The 19710-nt window shown below is 49.2% G+C and overlaps 1 protein-coding gene across 2 annotated transcripts in view; it reads right to left on the reverse strand.

The window, feature by feature from the left end:
* The window catches only part of Gsg1l (GSG1 like), a 184777-nt gene that overhangs the window by 65942 nt on the left and 99125 nt on the right, over window positions 1–19710 (reverse strand). For both annotated transcript variants that reach the window (XM_051192912.1, XM_051192911.1), the window contains exon 3: window positions 3593–3745. In XM_051192912.1, coding sequence (XP_051048869.1) covers window positions 3593–3745 — 153 coding nt within the window. The remainder of the gene's footprint in view (window positions 1–3592; window positions 3746–19710) is intronic.

Consider the following 19710-nt stretch of genomic DNA (forward strand, 5'->3'; position numbering starts at 1 on the left):
TACAGACCCTTTAAAGGCAGTTTGAAGTGGCTTAATTCCAGTGCCATGATTGGCCAGCTGTGCCACCCAGAGCAGGTCAATTAACCAACCTGAGCCCCGACTTGTTCAGATGTCTGGAGTTATAGAGACAGCCTGCTTACTGCAGCTCCAGCAGTGGGCCTCTCTGCTGGGAGGAAGAGCCTGGTTTTGTTTTGTTTTGTTTTTAATGGGCAGAGGCCTTGTGGAAGAAGCTAAGTGGGGTAGAGATGGAGATGGCGACTATGTTAGCTGCTTTCCCTCATTTCTGTGATTCCTGACCAAAGCAACTTAAAGAAAGAAAGGCCTGTTTGAGGCTCACAGGTCGAGGGTACAGTCCACCATGGCTGCTGGAGCACAATGCAGCATCAGGAGGCAGGGGGAACATGCCCGCTCAGCTACTTTCTCATTTTTACGCAGCCTGCGAGCCCAGCCTGTGGAATGGCGTTGTTCTAGGTGAAGCTGGGTCTTCCTCCTCCGTTAGCCCAATCCAAACCTCCCTCACAAACACTTAGACTTTTGTCTCTAAATCCTGTCCAGTTGACAATGTAACCATTAAAGCTGCTTTGGCTAACAACTGATGGGCACTTGTTTGGACTGAAGAAAGTAGAGAGGTGGTGGGCTGGAGGCTTCAGGGCAGGGAGAGAGGTGCCTGGATGAGGGGCAGAGGGGAAGAAAGGAAGAGAGAGGCGGTTGCTGGCTGGAATGAGAAGCACAGCCAGGCCCCTCCAGCACTCCGACCATGTCCCTCTTGGATCCTGTCTTCTTAGGCATCCCACTACTCAGCCTGTTTAAAGGCAAGGGCCAACTAGGAACCTGTGCAGGACTGAGTCGGGGGCTCCCTGGTCTTCTGGACCTGTGGATCCATTCTCTGAACAGTAGTTCAACTGTGTAAATTGAACTCACACAATTACAGAGGGAACAGATTTTGGGGAACGCATTTAACAAAGCAACTGGACTCTTCATGTGGGAGCATGCACGCTGTTTTGTGAACACGTTAAACCAGATTTGGTGGATGCCTAATAAGCGCCCTGCTCTGGAGACTGTCAGAACACCTGTCGTGGGATGAGGAAAGGATGGGTGCTGCAGGTCACTGCGTCCCAGTACTTGCCCCATCACCACGGTGTGGGGAAATGACAAGTGACATTTACAAGCTGCAGAAATAAGGGTATAAATTGTTTTCCAAACCGGTTCACAGACTCTGAATTCTGTGGACTCCAAGCCTGACCTCGCCTTTCAGCCATTCCCTAATGGCTGCTCCTTCAGTGCCTCAAATGCCTAGGGGGCCTCACCTTCTGAGTGGAGGGGGGTGCCTGTTTTAATCTCCTGAATCCACTATTTCTCACCTCGATTTCCACAGCAGCCTCCCTGTCTCTATACCCAGTCTCTCTGTGCCTCTCCACCCACCCCCCACCCGACCCCTGACACTTCATATGTGCTAGGCAAAGCATTGTCACGGAACTATAGCCCCAGCTCCCCTTTTGATGGGAGCTGACATTTTGTAAATATGTTCCTCTTATTGGTTAATAAATAAAGCACTGTTGGTCAATAGGAAAACAAGATAGGCAAGACGAGGAGACAAGGAGGTTTCCGGGAGAAGTAGGAAGAGATTCAACATGCAGGACTTGAGAGAACAGAGGTCCGATCCTCTGTCCAGTAAGATAGACCACGTGGAAATACTTAGATTGATAGAAATGGGTTAATATTTAAGACAGAGCTAGTCAATAAGTAATGCTAGTAATAGGCCAACAACATTATATCTAATACAGTGTCTCTGTGTGTTATTCGGGGGCTGACGGCAGCTGTGGGACCAGGCCGGTGGGGAAACATGCTCGTAGCACCCTTTTAAACGTTTATTTTAAAACAGAGTCTCACTAGGTTACCCAAACTGGCATTGAACTCAGTCTGTAGCCCAGGCTAGTCTTGGTACTTGTATCTCAGTTGCCACAATGGTTGGGATGACAGGTCTGCATGTACCCAGCTCCCTACAGCCAAGCTACTCTGGTTGGTTCCACCCAGGCTCTACCCTGAACTCAGAACTCATCCCCTGTGCAAACCTGATCCTGTCGCTCCTTTATCCCCTTGCTTTGAACTGATCCCTGACTCCCTCCCTATTGCCTGCAGGATGAACTTGGGAAGGCCGCTACAAAGCAGCAAGGTCCTCGCCAGCTTACCAGCATAGTCTCAGCACCTTTCTCTCCTGCCTCTGCCTTCCTGCCTTTCTGAATACCTGCAGCCCCTAGATTAGATTCCTCACAAGCCCCTCCCTGGGTTGTCTGTCAAGGAAACAGTCTGCTTCCCAAGTCCTGCCTCCATGGCTCCTCCAGCATCACACTCCCTGGATAGGTGTGGATGGCTCTCCTGCCTGGGACAGGGAAGTGCCCGGGACACATCATGGTAACTTCACATCTATCTTCAATACAGCAAGCTTCACAGGAACAGATACTTTTCCTTCATTCCCCACCCCTCCCCCCAGGCCAGTGACTAGAACCCAGCAGACCTTCAGTGGATGTTGACTGAGTAAATGAATAAAATACTGAAGCAAAGGGCAGGAGGGGGTCTCAGCTGAGAGCAGCAGGGAACTGGAGGGAGCCAGATGCTGTGCTAGTGCATTGCTAAACCCTTCTCCTTTGCTGGAATTCCCTAGGTCCCTAGGTGCATTTGATCTGGGGAGCGGGATGTAACTTGTTGAGTTCAGTTCTCTGTTCTTCGAGAAATCCCTCTGGTTTCTATACATACCTCAATTAGAGGCGATTATGTCCCTTGTCAAAGGCTTCTTCCTTCCATTTCATTCAATGGCAGCTCTTCCAGAGCATGAAAAATGGGATTGTCAGGTTTATAGAAATTCAATTTGCAAGTGGCTTTTAGGAACCGATGTCTCTCAGAGGCCAGCCAGCATGGCTGGCCAGTGCCAAGGACAGTGACAACACTCTTCTAGAGCACTGTCTGCTCAGCACTCTGACTTGGATCTGGAGATACTATGCATCTTGGGCCAAAGGTCTTTTCTTGCTTTCTCCATCTCTCTGCATCCTATGGTGAGGTGGGGGGGGGGTCAAGAGGGAAGAAATCTTCTCTTCAAATGGACACTTTCCTTTCATTCCTCTCTCTCTCTCCTTCCTTTCCTCTTTCCTTCTATCTTTCTTCTTTTCCTGGTCTCCATGGCTAGCGATGGAACTTGAGTTTTCATGTACATTATGCAAGTGCTCTGCCACTAAGCAGCAACCTCAGACAGAAGGGAATCCTCTTCTGTAGCCCTGTGAGAGCCCCCTCCATGCACCCCTCCCTACTACTTCCTGGTCTCATGCCCAAATCCAACAAATGTCCCCGCTGCACCTCACACTCACCTAAGCACCACACAGTAGCCCTAGGTATGCTTGTCACTATAAACCATACCTTCGTGTCTGCATGCTGTGGACATTTATAAATGGTAGGTCTGGGCTCAGAGAAGATGCAATAGCCTGCCCTCTTCCATCCTCACAGAGGATGCACCCAGGTTCAGGTGCACAGCATCCCCTGGTACTGAGGAAAAGGAGGTGATGAGCAGTTGTCCTCTGGTATTGGTCTCCATATTCCTTACCTGAGAGCACCGTGAAGACGGCAGCAAAGGCGTTGAGCTTGAGCCCGTCTATGACGCTGCTGGAGTGGAGGAGCTCAAGACACATGAGGCTGAAGCCGACCACCAGCAGAAGGATGTAGAGCACCTCAGAGACCACCGACAGCCACAGCACCCCTGGAGAGTGAGGCAGGAGCAGGTGAGCAACAGTCCACCCAATCTGGCTAGCATCATCCATTGAAAACAGCAGGTCAATGCAAACCCAAGCTCAGCTCTAGGTTTTCCTGGGCTGTGGCACCCTGAGGGACCAGTGTGGGGTGAAGTTGACACTGCAGGTACAGGGCAGAGCCATGTGAGGTGCTTTTACTGAGTCCCTTCCTCTCTGCCCTGAGAATCACCCTACTGCAGGCTTTACATGGGCAAACTTTCTATTGCTAAGTCCATTACAGGGAGATTCTCTGTTACCTGAGCGACAAACATCCCTAATCCCATTATCTGAGCTCAAACCTTGCTTATGTCTTTACCTGCTCTGCACTCTCCTTTGTATCTTGCCCTGCCTTCTTCTAGAAGCCACCACTGCCAGGCCCATGGCTGTGGCCCATGGTTCTCCCAGGAGCTGCTGTGCTCTGCTGTGAGCCTGTTCTCCTGCATACAGGTGACTGACCTAATTTCACCATTGGCCTAGAAATGACCTGCCACTGCCCTTCTCTAGGACTCTGAGCATGATGTCACTGAGGTGAACCAGGAGGGAAGCTCACAGGGTTCCTGTGAGAAACTGGAATCAGCCCTTCTTCAAGGATGCTACTCCTCCACCCTTCTTTTGAGTTGCCATGGCTTCTTTTACCGATTCGACCCATCTTGGGCTGTTAGCACTGCTACCCAGTTTAGGGATGGCTGCTGTCTTCCTGTTTATACACTGTCATTCCCTCCTCTTCCTGTCTGCTTGTCACTTGTACAGCACCTGCTTTATTCTGGTTTCTATGGATTCCTTGCAGACCCCCATCCCAGGACCATGTCTTAAGCACGCAGTTCATATCTAGTCAGCCCAAGCTTTTTGCCACCCAACTAGGGCCCCGGGAATGAACTCTGTGTCTCAGTTTCTTCTTCTATAAAGTGGGGTAATACTAAGAGCTGTGGGGCCTGTGCTGGGGGATAAATGGCTTCTTAGTACTGTGTAAGACTCTAGTCAGCCCAGTGAGGGCCATGGTCTCTCACTCATCTGCTGGTGCTGTTATGTGGAAGGAACAAGCTGACTTCTGGGAAGGGGGCTTAGGGGCTTCTGACTGAGGTCAACACTAAAGATGGAGTCACTGGGGAGGAATGAATGTGTGGATCCATGGAAGGGGACAGAGAATAAATAGTAGTAATGGAGACCCACCCAATGTGAATTCCCATCCAAGCCACACTGATGTGTTAGACAATTATGAGTCAAGCCTGGCAGGTTGGAGATGGACTCAAGACTCTTCTGTCTTATGAGAGCTGGACACAAAATAGCCATAAGAGCCAGTTGAAAAGAGAAACCTGGCTCAAGGTTGGGAAGATGAGGACAGTCAACAGTCAACTTGATACAATCTAGAACCAGCTTGGAAGAGACTCTCAATGAGGAATTTCTTGAATTGGGCTAGACTGTAGGTGCGCCTGTGAGGGATTTTTCTTAGTAATGTAAATTGATGTGAGAAGAGCAGCCTAAAAGTGGGACTCAATCCTTGGGTCCTGGATTGGATGATTGTATGAGTAGAGAAAGTGGGCTGACCAGTTCGTATGCATGGGCTCATTCTCTCTTTGTGCTTGACTGTGCCTCTGACTAGGTGCTTCCCCTCCTTAGCTCTAAAGACAGCAGAGCAGAGTTCTGAGGGGGCCAGCCATTCTGTCTTTGCCCAGGAACCTCTGTGGGTCCAAGAGGCCTAGGATCAAATCCACACTGTTTCACTGGCCATCAGGGGCCCACTCAGAACCTCAATGATTTCTTCTGTGCAATAGTTGTCTGGGAGGAGGACCCAGGAGAAGACTATTACCCAGAGCAGTAGTCATTGCAATCCTTTATGAAGGAAATGTCCTCAAGAAATGTGACTAGGAGATGTGGGGATGCAGGAAAGACAGGAGGGTAGGCACTCAGTGGAAGAATTGTCTTGAGCTGTCTGACCTGTGGTGGCACCATTGGGAAGCAATGTCTCAGAGCCATGTCAACCAGGGCCTTACTGCAATTCTCACTGGTCAACCTTGCTGGAGGGCACAGAGAAACGCATGTTCTGACAGGTGAACAGAAAGGGTTCCAGGTGCCTCTAAGGGTGCTAGAAGATAGGTGGGACCCAGGGTCCCTTATTGCTGGGTCTGTAATGAATGCCTGCTGTTTACTTTCATTATGAGTGTTGTTGCTACTCTTAGCATGACAATTATAATTTCTGCTATTATTATATTGCTTATGTTTCATAGATAAGGTCTTACTCTATAACCCAGGCTGGCCCAGCACTCCAACTCCCCTTCCATAGTTCAGGGGTTACAATAGTGTGTCATTGTGCCCAGCCTGTTATTATTCGTAGCTCCTTTGGGTTAAATGGGTGGAGGCTTCGTGTGTGTGCTCCAGAGTTCAACCAGAAAATAAAGAGCTGAATCTAGCCAATCACCCCAGCCTAGTTCTGGGGTACAAGTACCAGACTCTCCATCCTCAACAACCCAACCTCATGCCCCAGACCAAGGTATGCTTCCCTCTGTACTTCATCTGACTGCCTAGTGATGCCCTAGTTACCAGAGCCTGCTCTGCCCCCAAGGAACCAACCTCACTCTCAAGAGGCAGAGAAAAGTCCCCTGAAGCAGTGTCTGAGATGTAGGTGGCACAGTTCTATTTCCTCACAAAGATCAAAACATTGGGTTGAACCAAAGAATGAAGAAGTAGTTTAATTCCCATTGTTCTAAAACTTCTCATTACCGCCATCCAAAGGTTCCTCTGTGATACTAATAACGTATTCTTAAAACCTTTCTAACACTTCTCAATTTTGGGTGTATGGTGGGGATCAGGATCTCTTGCAGTCTAGGCCGGCCTCCAACTTGCTATGTAGCCCAGGATGGACTTGAACTCCTGATCCTCCTGCCTCCACAACCCAAATGCTTGCAATACAGGCATGTACCATCAATGCCTAATTTTATGTGGTCCTAGAAACTGACCCAGGGATGCGTGTTAAGTACTCTACCAACTACATCATAACCCAAGCCCCTGCTTGTCAATTTTTAAAAGGAGGGTGAGCCTCAGGCCCAGCATGTTCTGTGTAGTGATTCTCTGTGGATTTCCCGTTACCCCCACCTCCTCCCTCTGTGCCCACCCAGACACCCTCCCATGTCTCTGCCCAGGTCTGTGCCCCGGGATCTGAGCTACCCATACCCACGGCTCAGCACTCAAAGGACTGCCTTTGCCTTGAGCACCCTCTCCTCCTAGCTAGGGTGGCACCAGATGACAGCAGTGGGGGACATTAGAGCCCTCAACTCCATAAAGATAACTGCTCTGTGTCATTTGAACAATTCACTGTGCCCCAGGACCCTCCCATCAGAGTGACTCCTGTGCTGTTTGGAGGATCCCCAATCCCTCAAGGACCCTCCCTTGCTCATCTTTTTGTGGGGGTCAATTCTGGTCTTCCATCAGATCTAAATTCACGTCTTGGCCAGCTATACAGAGAGGCACTGGGAACTGGTGAAGGGGAGAGAGGCTCGGACCCCACCTGACACTACAGGACTCTGGGAGCTGTGTACTATACACTACTACAGCAACTGTGGAAATCAGCATGAAGGCATTGCAAAACAACAAAACCAGAATAACCATGTGACCCAGTTATGCCACTCTTGAATTGTACCCCAAGGAATCCAGCTCTGCATGTCACAGAGACACCCGTACATCAGTATCTACTGCTCCTCTAGTCTCAGTAGATAAATATAGAGCCAGCAGATGAGCAGGTAAGGAAAATGTTGTGTAGCACAGAAGAATATTATTCAGCCTTAAAGAAAGAATGAAATTATGTTATCTTTAGGAAAATATACAGAACTGGAGTCATCATTTGAAGTGAAATAAGCCAGACTCAGGAAGGCAAATCACATTGTCTTCTCATTATCGGAATCTATATTTAAATTAAGTAGAATGGAGACTGTGGAGGGTATCAGCAGGGGAGGGAGGATAAGAGAACGATGAAACTGATGGAAATACATTATTTACACTTGTGAACATCATAGTGAAGTCATTGTTTCTTTACAAATAATATAGGTTGATTAACACAGAGAGAGAAGAAAGGCACTGACAGAGGGGCCTGCTCTGACTTTAATGAGACTACGGTGATGCAGACACATGCTGAGGTTCAAACACTCCTGTCTTCTTTTTAAACAGACACATGGAAAAGGGAGTTGACTATGGGAAACCTAAGTCAGTGCTACAATGGCAAGTATCTGGAGGGCACAGAGCAGCCAGTGGGGATGATAAATCTGTGGGAATCTGCATGCCCCATCGATGGACTGGGAGAGAAGGGATATTGCCACCCCCCACGCAAAGCCTGTGCCTTGGTGATGGGGGAGGGGTCTGTCATCAAAGACAGGATAGCACTGTCTCCAAACTTGGGAACTTGGGGCTAATGGCTAGACTTCCAGCAGAGAATGGGTGACCTTCAGGGGCAGAAGAAATGGAAAGATTTCTCATCAGGTGGGGCTGAGCTGACAGTTAATCCTGTTAGCTGCACTTTTTGCCTTTTTGAAAAACAGCTTGGTGAGGTCAACTCTGACCCACCATTGATGGGATTGATGGGTTTGCAGGAATGATTTCCGATCCTTGCAGTCTCTCCTCAGGGTAGAGCCAGCCAAGTCTGGCTCCTCACTGAGCTTGGAGACACCTAGGGGAATCAACCCTCGGCCTCCTGTGACCTTGAATGGGGGTCACCTCCATCCCTCGTCGCCCTCATTTGAGAAGTGGGCATGGTAGACATGGCATCAGAGAAACAGCAGAAGTCCCTGTGGATTCCATGAGCTCGATGCTGGTGTGTGTGTGTGTGTGTGTGTGTGTGTGTGTGTGTGTGTGTGTGTTAAATAGGATCATTGCTGGTGAACAATTACTAACAATTATAGTCAAGCCTTACTCAGAGAAGGAGAGGATACCTCCCCAGAGCTGTGTGGCCACAACATGTACCTACCACATACTTAGCCATGCAGGCTTGTCAGGAGCGACCCCTTGATGGAGATGCCTTGAAAAGACTTGTTTTTACAGTAAATATGTTTTTAAGCAGAATTCACACTAGATAACAATGAAAGTCAAGTGTGCTGTGGTAACTCACACCTCTAACCCCAGTACTTAGGCTCAAGGAGGCAAGAGTTCAAGGTCATCCTCCACTACATATCTGGTTCAAGCCTAGCTTGAGATGCACAAGACTCTATCAAAACTGTAATTAATTAGTTAATTAATAATGAAAAGCAGGGGTTAGGGAGAATGTTTAATGGGTAATAGTGTTTGCTTGAGGACTTGAGTTGGAAACCCTGGCATCCAGAGAAAAACCTGAGCACAGTGGTACATGTCTGGAACTGCAGCAGTGGAGGTCAGAGGCAGGTCCATTCTGGGGGCTTGCTGGCCAGACTAGTCAAAAGGGTGAGCATCAGTGCAGTGAGACCCTGTCTCAAAGTGAAGAAAGGGTGGAGAGAAGCAGAGGAAGATGCTCAACATACTCCTTTCACCTCTGCGTTTGCATGCATGAGTGCCTGCAACACCACACACAGGAAAATGCAAATAGTGATAGGTAGGCATGTCCATATGGGACACACACACAGGAAGTATAAAATAGTAGATATGTAATCACCCCCTTTTGTGCCACACACACAGGAAGAGTAGAATAGTAGATATGTAATCATCCTCATATGCGCCACACACATACAGAAAGTATAGATTCTAAACACATTTAGTGACTGTCGTTATCAAGTATGACACACTGTATGTAATTGGGTATTTCTTGCCTCTACGTGACTGTCAGTGTGCTGGATTTGTTCAGGTCAACATTACCACAAGCTGAAGAGTGAAGTTTTGTGTAGTGGGATATTCACTTTGTTTCTTATTCACTGTTTTGTATATAGTTTTGTATCAAACCTAAATCTTTTCTTTAGACTAAAAGGGGAATTGTAGTGGGATATTCACTTTGTCTCCTTCTGTGGCACTGACCATGCCCAATGGGGGTGGAGCCAGGGGCGGAAGTGACCTGTGGAACTAGGTCTGAGGAAGAGCCAGGGAATGCACTGTTGCTGGCAGGAGGCGAAGAGGAGAGCATCCGGTGGAACCTGCTGGTGTTCATCTGTCTAGGATGTAAGTTATTTCTCCCTGAATAAACATCTATTCGGCCTATTTGTTTATCCTGATCCTTATTAAACCGCAATAGTTTAGGACAGTGACAGGAACTTTCATTCAATGTATACTTGTGGGGCCAGTGCAGTTTGCAACCATCATTACACAGGTTGATGGGGCCCAGAAAGGTCATCCCAGAGGGGAGAGGAGGAGCCTGAGATTTGGCCAGTAGCCATCACCATGTGAAGCCACAGCTCTTGTGTCATGCATGAAAACCAGGTCATAATTACAATCACTACGAAGGCAGAGGAGTACAGATGGCGGACTCTGCTCTATCAGAAAACCCAGGCAGGTAACACACCCCTTTTGAGCCCCAGTGTTCTCACCTGGAAGTGGGGTCTCAGCACTGTAAGGATTGGTAGCTCACTGATGAGTCAAATGCTAGCACCTCTCTGTCTGCACATGATGTATAAAACCTTAGCTGTTCCTATTTGGATTCTCAGTGCTCCCAGTATGAAGTTACCCAGGGGACCCCCAAGGCCTGGGACAACAGCCTTAGACAGATAAAGCCCTTGGGGGACCAAAGGGGAACTGTTGCAAAGTCACAGGCGAACAAACTGTGATGGTGTTTCAAGGGAAAAAACAATCCATCTTTTTTTCTCAAAATAAATAAATAAAAAGAATCCATCAGTTTAATACACTGGATCAATAAGTCACAGCACAGTGACTGTGGGCTGAGTTCGGCAGCATGCCCCGACGCCGAGCATGTTAAATCATGTAAATGACACGAGCCAGTCTGCCTGGACTGGGAAAGGCTCAGTGACAGCTGCTGCTTATGAAATGTCAGTGTGGGGGGATCAGTGACCAGAAGGTGTGGGCTGCCAGGAAAAGGCCGGAAGCCTCACAGAAGCAAGAGGGGGATGTCTGGAGTCACAGAGCCCCAGCCTGCCTGCAAAGGAGAGACTTCCTGTCCACATCCAAGCTGGGATGTACTGCCTCGGAGCAAGGCAGAGGCAGAGCCAGGCTGGGGGCTCCCTGCACCTGCTGGGCTGTTTTCTTTCACATAAGGGGAACACAAGGGAAGGGGCCCTCTATCAGCAGCCAAGGGACAGGAGTTTGGAGGAAAGGGCTATCTAGAAGGGGAAAGTGCAGAGAGTCCAGGAGACCTAGCCCTGAGGCAGGGCTCAAAAGCTCATCTGCTGCTGGGGGCCTCAGTTTTCCCTTTGAGAAAGCCAGAGCATTCTCACTCAAGCTGTCAGCAGAGCAGACAGAAGCCAGCCAGTAGAAATGTCTTGTTTGGCCCACACAATATTTTTAAAAATATCCACACTCATTGTCAACATTTAAAAATAGGAAATGCCTCATCAAACTCCAGTTTTCTGAAGTTCATTTGCAAATTGGGTGGGTGTGGCATAATGAGTCCAAATCCCCACATGGCCACGGAGGTTGGGCCAAGTGAAGCCAGGGCTACCTCCAAACAGATCTCTGACAGGGAACACAGACTCCATCTAGCACCTCAGCCCTTCATGCTTCCTCCCTGAGTTTACAGCCCACATGACAGGGCCTAGGGCCATTTCTTTTCCTGACACTACAGGGGCATGGATTTTTTTTTTTTTTTGCTGCGTTGGTTACTGTTTCATTGATTATCTACACACACAGGGTCTCTCTAGATAGCCCAGGCTGCCTTGAATCTGTGAACTTCTTGTGTCAGCCTCCCAAACTCTGTGAATGCACGTATGCCCCATTCCTGACTAAGGATACGACACTTCAAGGCTCTGGGTGAATGAAAGGAAGCAGAAGAACAGTTTCTCAAGAGCATCAAGAAAGTACCAGGTATGGCTGGGATGGGGCTCAGCTTGCCTAGCACGATCAAGGCCCTGGATTCTATCTCCCGTGCCATGAAGTTTCCAGAAAGCAATCTAGCCCTTTGACAGACACTTGGACATCACACTATGGAATTCTTCTGTAGATAAATCCATGGTGTTTGAAGCCACTGGGTTCTTTCAAAGTCACCTCCTCCAAGATGCCCCTCCTCAGCAGTGGTCCCATGGAGACCCCTGTATAAAGAAAGTGTCTTGACCCTTCCTCTTGGTGTATCCTGTAGGGGAAGAGCCTGAATGTGGATCAAGGTGCATGCAACTGACTTTGACCTTCCCTGACCTCTTTGAGCCTCTGGACATCGGAGGTCTTCAGGGATCTGCTTCTCTCTCAGCAACGACCACTGAACGGATTTGTCTCTGACAATGCTATCCTTCCCCCTAGCTCAGAGGCCACGGTCCCTGTCAATTCTAAACCATCTCTGGCAGATGTGCCCTTTAGAAAGGGCTCTGCTGGAAGCTGAGGACAGTCACAGAACATCTGAGACATGTCATAGTGACCTTGGCCTTCAGCACCAGATGACAGAGATTGCTCATTCTCTTCAGGCCCCAGATGCCGACTTTGGGAACACGCCACTGCCTCACATGCTGGGACTGGAGGGTCAGGAGCCAGGAGGCTGGAGATTACAAGGCCAATGTTGAGCTCTGGCCTGCAGGCAGGCCTGAAGCCCCCTTCCAGGTCATCCTGGCTGAGATGCCTCACAGCCTCCCCTTTCTGTCTGTACCTTGTAGGCGAAGGGACAGAAGCAGGCAGAGAAGTTTCAAGGAGTCCTGAGGGCAGGCCTTCAGCTTGGCTTGTGTGGCTTTGTGCTCCTTCCCCACACTTCTGCCTCACCAGTGCTTGGATGGCAGGCATGCCCACCATGGCTCCTGGCTAGATGGGGATTATTCAGGCCCAGGGCACATTGCCCTGCAGGAAAAACAGTACCATGGGGTGTGTGCCTGAGTGTCTGTGTGTGTGTGTGTGTGTATGCGCGCATGCGTGACTGTCAGGGAGAGGGGATCCCGTCTGGTCTGTCAGCCACCCTGTGCCAACCCTGGCAGGAGACAACATCTTTCATCTTGCCCTCTCCCTGCATCCCCACCTGGACCACAGGATCCTGGCTTTTTCACTTGCAGAGAAGTTTAAAAATACCCAGACTCCCTAGCTTAGAGTTTGCTCTCTCATCTGGAGGCACCCACAAAGCTTTTGCCAATAAAAACGGCATTTTCCTTTGGTGTTTATAAAGATCAAAGTCCCAGGGAATAAGCAAGCTGGCGGCCTTTGAGAACAGCGGCTTCCCAGTGCCTGAGGTTTGAGGATTCAAAAAAAAAAAAAGAAGTTTTTTAAGGAGGCCCAAAAGGTTAGGTTTCCAGACAGTTCACAAAAGAAGGAGCCAATCCAGTTAAGATCAGATGGAAAAATAGATCCGACCTCAGTAGTAATAAAATTTAGATTAAAATCCCATGAGGCAGCTCTTGAAGCAGGCCTATTAAGCAATGATTTTTAAAGATGAACTCTAGGAGGCAGAGAAGAGAAAGTGGTTTTCCCTGGAAGAAACATTTATTTCTCCGGTTTCCCAGGCCCTCTGCAGATAAGGGCCAGGCCACCACAATGGGCACCCTTGCTCTTAGCTGCTTCTTCTGCAATGTGTTCCTTCGTCTCGTCTTTCTATGGCTGGCTACTTTTCTCCACTTGGGTCTCAGTTCAATTCTCAACTCCTCTGAGAAGCTCCAGAAGGAACCCAACTCACCCTGCCACCCGGCGGGTCCCGCTCTGCTGGGCCCTCCCCACAGAGACAGCTCCTTGTTGTCCCCCATAGCATTCCCTTGCTTTGGCTCTCCCATCTGTGAAATGGGAGTTTGTATTGGCCCTTCCTTCTTTGGACAGCCATTGCAGCAATGTTCCCTGTGGACATTCCCCTTTGCCTTCCAGGGACCACACTCTCAGGATTTTGTTCCCAGTGTTCAGGGAGCTGGACAGTCCGGTTTCAGGGCAGGACTGTGTCCAGGGAAGGATGGGGGAACCAAACCACTGTTTGGCTCCAGACTGGGCACATGACTGAAGCTGAGCCAGTTAGGGCTCAACCCGAGATGTTTTGGAAACATTTGGCTCCCCTTCCCACTGGAGGTAGCTAAACTGGGAAGGGGGGAACTGAAGCTGTAGAGGTCACCTCTGTCACCACAGAGTCTGCCCTCTGGAAGCTGGTGCAGGAAAAGGCTGACAATGAGTGCATGGTCAGAACACCTGGATACAGCTATGCCTGAAGGGGCTGTGCATGAGCCCTTGTGCAGGCTGAGTCCTCTACAGCCCAAGTAACCTTTGTCAGCCCTGTAAGGATGTCTATCACAGGCCAAGAAAGTCTGCTTACTGGTCAGTCTGCCTCCTGGAGAGCATCTCCCACTGCTCTGCGTGGTGCTGCAAGGCACAGCACTGACCAAGCCACCAGGGAAGATAGGAAAAGCCAGACGGTTAGGGAGCCTTAATGGAGGGGCTGCTCTGACAGTTCCAGAAGCCACAGACTGTAATCCAAGCAATTAACCTTTCTGTGGAAGTCAAGGCCAATTATGTCCCAGGGGTGTCTGGGCATCTGTGTAGCTGACCAAATGCCTCAGCCTGTCTTGGTTCTTACAGGCTGAACACAGCACCATCATCTCTCACAGCACATGCTGCTGCCTGGTTTGTCTGTGCCTTCCAGTGGCTTCCCCCTCTTCCCCACTCCACACACTGTTCTCAGTGACCTACCTCTGCATTTCAGCTTTCCTTGTACCCTCCCATCCATCACCTCCAAACTTCCTGTGCTGGTGACTGCAAACATGCCCCAAGTTCCCCACCCCCGGTCAGGCCCAACACCCCACCTTTGGTCTCAGCCAGGACATTTATGGGACAGGAACACCTTGCAAAACTGATGTAGTGCTGACCACTGACAACTTTATCTTCATCCAGGTCAAGCCCAGGCTAGCCCATTGGTGGCTGAATGAGCAGATCCCCTTTGGAGTCAGCCTTGCATACCTCTGAGGGATGTGGTTGTTACCTGGCATGACTGTGTGTGTAGATAGCTGATACATCTTCTGGGTGCACCAGTTTCCTCCAGCTTTCCCTAACGTGCCTCTCCTGTCCCAGCTGTGATCAGTGCCACAGCCACGGCCCGTGTGGCTACAACGGAACAGTGGTGAGTGGATTGGTTCAAAAGAGCAGAGGTTTACTTGTGATTTTGGAGTCTGATGTCTGAGATCAAGCGGCTCCATTTCCAAATGACAAGGGGCTGCCGTTTGGAAATGGAGGGACAGCAGGGAGTGGCCTTACCCAGAACTAAAGTCCTCAGACTAAACAGTTCCCCAGAGCCCCTCCTCACAGCTCTGGAGAGAGAGAAACATTCTACTTACAGCTCCTGCACTCGTCCAGCAGTGGCTTTCCACCCCAACACAGCAGCTTCCAGCTTGATAGCCTGTGCCCTCACGATGTCTCCATGTCGAGCTGGGCTACTCCAGAATGTGGCTGTATCCCAGCCAAAACTCAGCTCTGAGGATTTGGGCTTCATCCTCTAAGTCCTGGTTTCCTCACCTGAACTTGGAGGCGATATTCACACCCCCTGCCTGGTGTCATAGGAAGGGCTTCACTGCACTCTACCATGCCCTGTGTATCTAGCCTGCAAGGATGTGCCTCCTGGTGAGATCTGGCCTCCGCAGCCAGCCCCTCACCTCCTCCATTACCCGCATTAAGCACAGTCACCAGCCTGGGGCATCTGATGGTGAACTAACATTCATGTCCTTCCATCTACTCCCCCCCCCCACCCTGTCGGATTGGTGCAATGTGGAATTCATGGGAAATACTGCTGCCAAAAGTTAGCATAGGCATTCCTTGGTGTCCACAGGACTGGGCTCCAGGTTCCCTGGGACACGAAAATTCCATGAACATAGGTACATCCTCTCATGGGATCACATGAGTGCTTGGGGCGTCTGATGTGTGGACAGACTGGTACTTCATATTCAGTTACCAGAGAATAATGACAGTTGTTGTGATAGATATTGAGACTGTGTCTCACTGTGCAGCTCAGGCTGCCCTTGAACTCCCAAGCCTCCTTCCTGCCTCAGGCAGTGATTATGGGTATGCATCTCAACTTCTGGAAAATTTTTGAGCTACGGTTGGCTGAAGGAGCGGGGCTGTGTTTATGAGTACCACCCGCATTACTGTGCTATTTCATTCCTGGTCAGCTGCAGCTGACATAATATCACAAAAACCTCAGCTTGCTGTGTGTGGCCGCTGTCCTCGTTATACAGCAGGGAGCACCAAGGCCCTATCCGTTCATGGGCGTCCTCATGCAACTAAGAACAGCAGACACAGGTTCTGAATCCAGCCACTTGGCCCCAGAGTTTGTGAGCCCCAGGCTGAAGGGCATTTGTGGGGGATGGGCTCTGAGGGTGTGGGGTGCAGCCTGCAGAGTCTGGCATGCTGCTGCAGACTGAAACACACACACACACACACACACAGAGAGAGAGAGAGAACAATGTATGGACATGACCTACTTCCCCCACAATGGCTGTCTGACACCCCCACCCCCACCAGCCTGAACAGACTCACCTAAACACAGCCCCTGTTTATCTCCTGCTCACTCCCTCCTGTTACCCCTCTTTCTCTCTTCATGTCACCCTTACTGCTGGGTGGTGCTCCACTCATTCCCCTGCCTCATGGCCTTTGTATGGCTGCTCTTGAAGCATTGTCTTCCCACAGCATCTTTATCCTCTACTTTCCTCTGCTCTTTTGCTCAATGTCATCTTTTCTGTGAGGCTGGCTTGCTGTGTGGGCCCGTGATGGGAGCAGAGGAGTGGATCTGGGGGAGAGAGGCATTTTGGGGGTGCTGAAGGGAGTAGAGGGAGAGGAAACTGCAGTTGGAATGGAATGTACTACAGAAGAATAAAAAAAGAAAAAGAAAGAAAATGCCCCCCCCCCACTCAGTACACTCCCAGAGAATTAGCGGGTGTGGCCTTGTTGGAGTAGGTGTAGCTTATTGGAGAAAGTATGTCATTGGGGGTGGGCTTTGAGGTTTCAGAAGTTCAAGCCAGACCTAGTGGCTTACTCTTCCTTCCTGCTGCCTGAGAATCCAGACGTAGAATGCTCAGCCCCTCTCCAGCACCATGTCTGCCTGCACTCCACCATGCATCCTGCCATGACAATAATGGACTAAACCTCTGAACTGGAAGCCAGCCCCAATTAAATGTTTTCCTTTATACACCTTGCCATGGTCATAGTGTCTCATCACATCAATAGAAACCCTAACTAAGACAGGGCCCAAGCTGAAGAAATGTCAATCTCCACAAACCCCACGAAGGTCAAACTCCCACCACCTTTTCACCTCCCATGCCCCTACCCAAGCTCCCAGCTTATGCTGGGGCCAAGCCATGCCCGCTAAGACTGGCACACTGAGTTACAAGAGGTCAGTGGCACAGTCAGTGATGGTGCTGAGAGGGAAAGCTGCCTATGTTTGAGTGCAGCAGATGTGGGCAAGAATGCAGAGGAACCTGTAAAGGGCTGGGGACTGGCACACCCATTCTGTTGCCATCTGACTTTGCCTCACATTGTTAAATATGCCCATCCACTAGGCTCAACAGCCTAGCCTTAGTCATGAAACATTAACTCTGGTGCTGTAACACAGGCTCAAGAGATCACAATACAAACAAACAAAAATACCCCAGGCAAGTACCAATCAAGAGTAGGTACATCATGGAATCACCCATGAGCCGTGCATGTTCCAGTCTATGCAGAGTTCAAACAGAAGTGAAACTGAATGAGAAATATCCACTGATATGAGGATAAAGTTGAGACACAGAAGCCAGGGTGAGCATCCTTGGAAGGAAGTAGGTAAGAATGGGAACCCAGGCCTCCCAGCAAAGATTGATGGCTTGCTGACTAAATTGGTGATTCACTCATCTTTACAGCTGGTACTTGGGATTGAGTCTCATAATCCTTTTGTACCTATTCCAATATTTAATAAAGTTCATTTCTTGAAGGCAAACAATATAGGTGGGCTGCTTCAGGAAATGGCAGTGGGTGTGGGGAGGCACAGCCTGAATTTGGTTGCCTCCTGTTGTGCCAATAAAGTTTTATCGGCATATAGCAATCACTTTGCATATTAGCTATAGCTGCTTCAGAATGGGGGTGGGGAGGGGAGGATGCTAAATGATGCCAGAAGAGTCTGTGGTATCCACCTTAATGTCCAGAAAAGAAAACACACACACACACACACACACACACACACACACACAAGCAAAACAAATAATGGTAGAAAAATGTTTCCCGACCTTGAATGAAAGCAATGAGCCAAACTCACAGGCTAGACTAAATTTGCATTTGTCTACACTTTTTTGAAGTCTAGAGATCAAATCTAGGACCTCAGTGAAATCAGCTAAGCATTCTGCCATTGGGCTACATCTCTAGCCCTATTATATTATTGTTTTGATATGGGTCTTCCTCCATAGCCCCTGCTGTCCTTGAATACCAATCCACCTGCCTCAGCCTCCTGGGAACATGGAACAGGGAACATCAGGCCTGTGTCATCCCCAGCTTCTAGATATTTCTAAGTTTAAAAGGTGTGCACAGTTGTGCTGGTTGGTGTCTGTCAACTTGACACTAACTTGAGTCACCTGGGAAGAAGGAACCTCAGATGAGGTTTACATCCCTCAGCTTGGCCTGTGGGCAAGTCTGTGGGGGCATCTTCTTGATTGTTGATCGATGTGGAAGGGCCCAGCCCCCTGCAGGAGGTGTGCCTCCCCCCTGGGTATGTGGGCTTGAGAAATATAAGAAAGGTAGATGGACATGAGTAAGTCAGTAAGCAGTGACCCAAAAAGATCCTGCCTCTATTCCTGCCCAGACTCCCCTCAATGATAGTGATCTGGATAGTGAGTCAAACAAACCTCTCCCTCCCCAAGTTGCTTTTGGTCATGATGCTTATACAGCAATAGAAAACAAACTAATATAACACTCATAGTGAAAAACCTAGGAAAAAAACCACAAGCATGTAAAAACATGGAAGGTTTTTCCTCATCAGGCCCCCACTGCCACTGCAGGTAGATGAGGGACTACTTCCTCCCTGCGTCCAGGGTGATGCCTCATCCCCACACCCAGATTCAGAGATGCTGATCATGCAGCCTGTACCCTGTTTTCCTTAATATCATCTCAGGACATTTTTGTGTGTCACTTAATTACATTCCATTTTTGCTATGATAAATAATGATGCAATTAGTGGCCGTATACACACGTCTCGGTTGACACTATGAAATATCATAGAGTCATCCAAAATGAATTTTTGAAGGCATCTTAATGATATAAAGGCTGTCACAGCTGCATTACTGATTCCCACAGAACACCCTGAAACAATATGAATGGCCTGGCCATGGGGAATAGTGTGAACTTGGTGCAGTAGCAAGCAGAGTGTTCTGTAGCCATTAAGTCTGATGATCAGGAGTGAGGAAATGCTCATCTGTTTGAGTCTCGATTTCCTCCTCACCTACTGAGGGTCAGGCCCTCCCTGAGTTCCTTGGGGAGGACTTGCAGGGAGGTGCTGGGGATGGGTGCTAGGCAAGTGCCATGAGCTGCACCAGGAACTTGGAAGGCAGCTGAGCACAGATGCTGCTGGGGTTGGAGTGGTGTTGCATCAGTCGGCTGTTATTACAATGCCAACAGCAGCAGCATTACAAACAATATACACATGGATGGGAATGTCTGTAACACAATGAGTGTGCCAGGCCCACCACCCTGCTCCTACCAGCTGAATAGTTTGACAACTGTTCCTGGCCACACCCATCCTGGCATGAAAATTTCAGTCACCAGGAGTGGCTGACAACCCTAAGCTACCCATGAGGGTCAGTGTCTCTAACAGCTCTATGATTATTGAAGGACCTTGGTTCCCAAGGGGCTTAGAAGAGAATTGCAACCAAGGAAGGTTCTGGAAACTGCAGACCACACAGATCTTGATCAGTGCTGAAGAAAAATCCAA

This window comes from Phodopus roborovskii, unplaced genomic scaffold (assembly GCF_943737965.1).
Source record: "Phodopus roborovskii unplaced genomic scaffold, PHOROB, whole genome shotgun sequence".
NCBI lineage: Eukaryota > Metazoa > Chordata > Mammalia > Rodentia > Cricetidae > Phodopus > Phodopus roborovskii.